At 37.3% G+C, this 6,174-nt stretch overlaps 1 protein-coding gene across 1 annotated transcript in view; it reads left to right on the top strand.

Annotated features, from left to right (window-relative positions):
- The first annotated feature begins 1,662 nt into the window (after positions 1–1,662).
- PIK3C3 (phosphatidylinositol 3-kinase catalytic subunit type 3) overlaps positions 1,663–6,174 on the top strand; it is a 138,431-nt gene continuing 133,919 nt past the window's right edge. The window contains exons 1-2 of the mRNA XM_080821014.1: positions 1,663–1,836; positions 5,011–5,199. Coding sequence (XP_080677140.1) covers positions 1,769–1,836; positions 5,011–5,199 — 257 coding nt within the window. The 5' untranslated portion in view covers positions 1,663–1,768. The remainder of the gene's footprint in view (positions 1,837–5,010; positions 5,200–6,174) is intronic.

Genomic DNA, 6,174 nt, shown 5'->3' with positions numbered 1-6,174 from the left:
AGACTCCCTGATGGACAGGGAGCCTGACATGGGGCTCAATCCCAGGACCCCAAGATCATGACCAGAGCCGAAGGCAGGTGTTTAACCAGTGGAGCCACTAGGCGCCTACCTAAGTTTTACTTTTTTTTTTAAATTTTAATAAACATATAATGTATTTTTATCCCCAGGGGTACAGGTCTGTGAATCGCCAGGTTTACACATTTCACAGCACTCATCATAGCACATACCCTCCCCAATGTCCCCTACGTTTCACTTTTTACTAAGTTTTACTTAGGTCTAATAATAAAAGTAATTTAAGTCAACACCCGGTTCAGAGAATTTGTCCTTCACAAACTGTCACTATTTTATTTTATCTTATTTTTATTTTTTTAGTATAAGAGACCCTGGTTTAATTTCTCATAACTGTCACTATTTTATTTAATTTTGATAAACCTGTTTCACATCAAACCTCACACTCATTGCTGGAATTATCCCATAGACAGGGCATTTGTAACTATTTGTTTTACTGTTACCAGCTCTGATGACTAGAAAGTTTAATTTTTATTGTTTGCTGATACTTCCTTTCCTATAAATTCCAACCATTGGTAGTAGTTATGCTTAAGAACATATCAACTCTGTTCTCTTTTTGTGGGAACTTTAAAGTTACAGGAGGATAACTATCATGTTTTTTCCATAGTCTTACTTTCACAAATATTTTTGAGAACTTACTTTGGCCAAAACATTGGGCATGAGCTATGTTTTGCCTTTCCAGCTTCAACAGCTACACTCCTTTTAAACTTTCCTTGAAAGGTTTCCCCCTTAATTACTATAATTTACACAAACTCTAGCCATGTCCTTGTCACAATGTGGCATCTCAAAAATAGGAATATACAGAATGGAGAATTTTATTCAATATCACCAAAAATAAAAATAGGAATTATTAAACTCAAAAATGTATTAAGCACTAACAGGGATAGATATAGAAATAAATGACACACTATTCTTGCCTTCCAAGAGTATCCAATCTAGTTGGAAATAAAGATTACGAGTTTAAATAATATTAAATATTATTAAAAACAAGCATTTTAGGAGTTCAGAAAACTGAGTTCTAGATCTTATTGGATGTTTCTAGGTCTAACTAGGGCTGTCTTGAAAACTACATTGGGTCTGAATATTACCAGTGTAAACAAGTACCAAATGCTTTGCCCAAAGTGCATAAATATCGGTATTGCCAAACTGCTCTTTGTCTAGTCCTTTCTCCACTCCATACAGCACAAAGAGGAAATCTTAGCTTGAGATAGCAAATAAGTGATTAAATCTGCAATTTTTGGAAAGGCCACTAGAAATAAAACTTGGCAAAATTCTAATACTAGTGATTGCTCTCTGTTTAGCCTGCAATCAATGAAGGCTGTTAACATTCTTTTGGGGTCGAATTTTCTTTTGATTTTAGAAACAGAGCTCAAACGACAGCGCTACTTTAAAAAAAAAAAAAAAAAAAAAAGTTCTGTTAAGACAGGAAAAACACAGGAAGCCTGGAATGTAACTAGATAGGCTGTATTTCCGGAATCTTACCCTTAAGCAATATGTTGGGCCCCTTTTGCACATGCGCAGAAGGAAAAGTTGGGCGGGAGTTCCGTTGCGCCGGGTCGCGCTCCGGGCAGGGATTGGTGGCGCCAGGTGGGAGAGGCGGAACCGGAAGCGCCTGTGTTGTGGGGCTTAGCCTGTTCTCTCCCGGCGTCTTTCCAGCGCCTTGCTTCCAGCAGTTGGTTCTGCTTTTGCAGGGAGTGCCATGGGGGAAGCGGAGAAGTTTCACTACATTTACAGTTGTGACCTGGACATCAACGTGCAGCTTAAGATGTAAGAGAATCGGGACAGTGACTGGCATTGCTGGGGCTTCGGGACGCTGAGATGGGGGCCTGTGGGTTGGCGGGGAGAAGTGGTTAATAGCCTGAAGACCGTCCTGGGGGCGGCTGGGAGGGCTGTAGCCAGGGAAGCGGAGGAGAACCGGAGGTGGAGAGGGGAGCCTTGTGAAGGAATTGAGGACTAGGTCTCTGGGACAAGGATAGCAGTAGAAAATGCCCTCAAGTTTCACGGTGTTTTACTTTCTTCAAAGCATTTTGCTGCCGACAGCAACCTTTTGAGGGTTTTTACGTTTTATAGATTAAGAAATCAAGTTTCAGTAAAGTCGTCCTCCTGCCGTTAATAGTTGGAAGATCTTTAGAACCGGGCTGGCAGGTGGAATGGAGGGTACAGAAATTAGACACGGGCAGATCTGGTAGTTGAGAATAACATGAGTGCATGGATACAGTATTAGAATCACGGGGGGTGATAGAGACTTAGGTTGAATCTTGGGACATTGTGGCATTGTTTAGCCAGGGAAGTTAGGAGTCAGTCGAAGATGAGAGTGTCAGTTGCAAAGGGACCAGAAGATAGGAGAAAAGGCTTTGCAGGAAGATTTTGGAGCATTACAGTTGAAGTAAAGGCCAAGGGCATAATATTTTGAGATGAGATTAGTGAAACCGAGATTGGGGGTGGGTAGGACTGAGTTGGAAATTATGTCATTTTAAGGCAGCCTTAAAGAAGTGTTTTCATGTGTGAATCCTATCACAAATTATTAATCATATCATCATTCGTTATATGTTTAGTCAGTATTCATCTTATGTTCACACATGCAGTGAATACATTTTTTCAGCTGTCAGGTGCACCTTTGAAAGATCGTTTTTATTTTCAGAAGTTACTTACTTCAGACTCTGACAAATCTTTTACTATCCATTTTGTGGTGATAGTAAAAATAATATTTCAAGAACCAAACTATAGTTTTGTAAAATAATTTACACACCCATTTCAGGAAATTTCTGCAGCATGTGGCACTACATGCTTATACAGGACTGCATTGCTCTCATTTGATAAAGGGCTTTCCTTCAGTCTCATTCCTGTCAGTATTTTTTTGGACATAGGAATGATTTTTTTTTTTTTTAAAGATCTTTGAACCCTAAAAGGAAAGAGAAAAGTAAAAAAAAAAAATTGGTCTGTCATTAACAGACACACATTCAGTAGTATTTTGAGGCAAAGTTAAAGCATAAATTAGAAGTTTGGCAAAATTTAATACTAACCATCTTTTAGCTTCTAAGACTGCCGTTGTTGATCATTGGGGGCAAGGAGTATCAACTTAGAATCATATAATGAAAGAATAATGAATTCTTTAATTCAGTTTATTCTCCCCAGGGTTTTAGTTTATTGTGACAGTTTTAATTAACAAGTTGCAATTTGATGTCTCTTTTCCTAGCACCATAACTGGATATCAAACTGCCTGCAAGACATGGTCACTTTGGATGTGCCAAAGCACTTTGAAAGCAACTTGTCTGAGACTAGCATACCATTAAGCCTACTCTTCTGATTCTGATCTTCCTGTATTGTCTCACTTATTTTGGCGATTGTTGGCATAATTAATCGAGTTGGTTAAGACAGGAAACTGAGTTCTGCATACATCCCTTTCTTACCTTCTCTGTTTAATCATTCACAAATTGTCTGGAATCTACCTTCATATCGTTGATCGATGCCACCTTTTTTTTTTTTTTAACCCCACAATCCTGGCCTTAGTCTACCTTTTTCCTTTTAATGTGGACTGAAAGTCTTCTAACGGATTTCCTCGCTTTCAGTCCCTCCTCTCCATTATGTTCTTACACTCCTGCCAAAAGTACAACTCTGATTACATTACTCCCACTTCAAATAATTTTTTTTATCATATTTTTGAATGTTCACTTTGTGTCAGGCACTGTAGTGAATATGGTGGATACTAGCTTTATATTCTACCTACTTTTCATTCTCATCTTTAGCTTCTTTACCCCTTGAGCTTTATGCTTTAGCTATGCCAAACAACTTGTAGTTTCCCAAACATACCTTCTTGCTTCTTTGCATCTGTATATGGTATTTTTTCCTTCTAGGATGACTCCCTGCCTTTTTGGCTCTCTTTTCTCATATATTGTTTGGGCTCATTTCAGACATCAATCTGGGATACTAAGCTCTTGCTCTGAAGCAAGTTTACATGCTCCTGAGACTTTTTGGTATGCCTTTCTGTAGTAGGAAGGACATTGGCTTTGGCCTCTTTTTTTCTTTTTAATAGATTTTATTTATTTATTTTAGAGAGAGCACTAGCAGGGGAAGGGGCAGAGAGAGAGAAGCAGGCTCCCCACTGAGCAGGGAGCCTGACATGGGGCTTGATCCCAGGACCCTGAGATCATGACCTGAGCCAAAGACAGACTCCTAACTGACTGAGCCACCCAGGCACCCCACTTAGGCCTCTTTTGCCAGCTCTCGTACTTATTTTGTGAACTTGAATAATGAGTTTGATTGCTGAGTGTCTGCTTCATTATTTATAAAATGAGAAAAGGGTGAAAAGAGAGAATATATAAAATCTCTGGCACAATATTTAACATAATCTTGATGTCCAAGCAATGTTCCTACCTCCTTTTTAATGTCTTGTACATATCTTTTATGATCTATAACATTGTATTTTTTTAATTTAAAGAACTTACCAGATAATATATTTACACAGTAACAAAATTGAAAGAGTATTGAAAAATATTGAGTTAAAAATAAGTGGAAGTGAAGTTTTAATATTTTCTTTTAATGTTGTATTTATCTCATCTTTCATTTTTGGTCTTCTGTGCCTAGTACAGTGAATGTTTGTTGGATGAATACATGAGTAAGTGCTCAGCTTGAAATTAATAAAGGGAAACTTAAGGTCTGGAAAGCTGATGATGTCTAGAAGGTAGATCAAGAGTTGGTGAGAGGATTTAAAATAAAGTAAAAGCCTAAAATAGAGAAATATGTTGGTGAAGATTGGAATGATCTTAGATATGTTGGGACTTATTTTTACCTTTATTAGATGTAAAGTTTATTTTAATTTTATATGCAAGAAAATGTTGAGGCATCAGAAGGTTACTGTGATACAACCATAAACTGTTCTTAGTATTTGTTGTGTATATGCTTAAAAAATACATCTAATCATTATTGTTCTTATGCCTCCAGAGGAAGTTTGGAAGGGAAGAGAGAACAGAAGAGTTATAAAGCTGTTCTAGAAGACCCAATGTTGAAGTTTTCAGGACTGTATCAAGAGACATGCTCTGACCTTTATGTTACTTGTCAAGTTTTTGCAGAAGGGAAGCCTCTGGCCTTGCCAGTGAGAACATCCTACAAAGCATTTAGTACAAGATGGAAGTAAGTTGTGTCTTGCACATGGTGGGTTCCAGACTATTCTCCCATTTCTTTATAGATGTTGCAAGTATGATTTGTTAGGGATTCAGGAGGAAAATTAAAAAAAAAAAAATTGGATTTAAGACCTATAAGCATTGATCCAATAGTTTAAAGCAGTAACCTACTCAGATGGAATAAGGTCTTATATATATTAGTATTATGCTATTTAAGTAGAAGTGGATTTATATTTGAATTATGTTTGTATTCAGTATATTGACATATTTTTGTAGGAGCTAGACTGATTCACAAAATGACCCAAACCAAAAAACAGATGTAACATCTTTATATTTTCTACCACCCTATGGCCCAAACACGTGAACATTTCTGGATAGATAGTCTGAATTGTCCTACCTGATGTTTGGTGCTCAGATTTGATGAAATCTCTCAGACAACAAAAACACACCTGTTGTCATCTATTCGGATCAGATTTTTATTCTTATTTTAAATATGAAACTAAGTTTTTTAAAGTTCATGGTTTTTTGATCCTGGTATGGTTAGCAAACTATTGTTGAGATGCAAGGTAAATAATGAACATGAAGGTCCTGTTTTTCCAGAACACTCTTGTGGGTCCTGAATTTAAAGTCTTGTCTCTTCTTATTTGGTAGATTATGTGGTACAGTTTTGTTGTTCCTTCAGTGAGTGTTATTCAGTACCTTGGGAGGCTCAATGCAGGATACATGACCTGAGCTGAAGGTAGCTGCTTAGCCGACTGTGCCACCCAGGCGCCCCGAATTTCTTGATTAAAGAATTTACTAGTGTTAATTTTCATGAGCTTGGTTTTTCAAAAATTTTTTTCATGTGTTCTGTGTTTAAACTTGAAGTTGCCTTCATTAAAATTAAGGTAAGTGCCACATTTTTTGTAGTATTAACCTAATCTTCTGGGACATTTTCTCTGGACAAATCTTCTTATGGTTTGTTAATTTAAAAGGAAGTTTATAC

The sequence above is a fragment of the Martes martes genome (assembly GCF_963455335.1).
Source record: "Martes martes genome assembly, chromosome: 13".
Taxonomy (NCBI): Eukaryota; Metazoa; Chordata; class Mammalia; order Carnivora; family Mustelidae; genus Martes; species Martes martes.
This window is presented reverse-complemented; position numbering and strand designations above follow the sequence as displayed.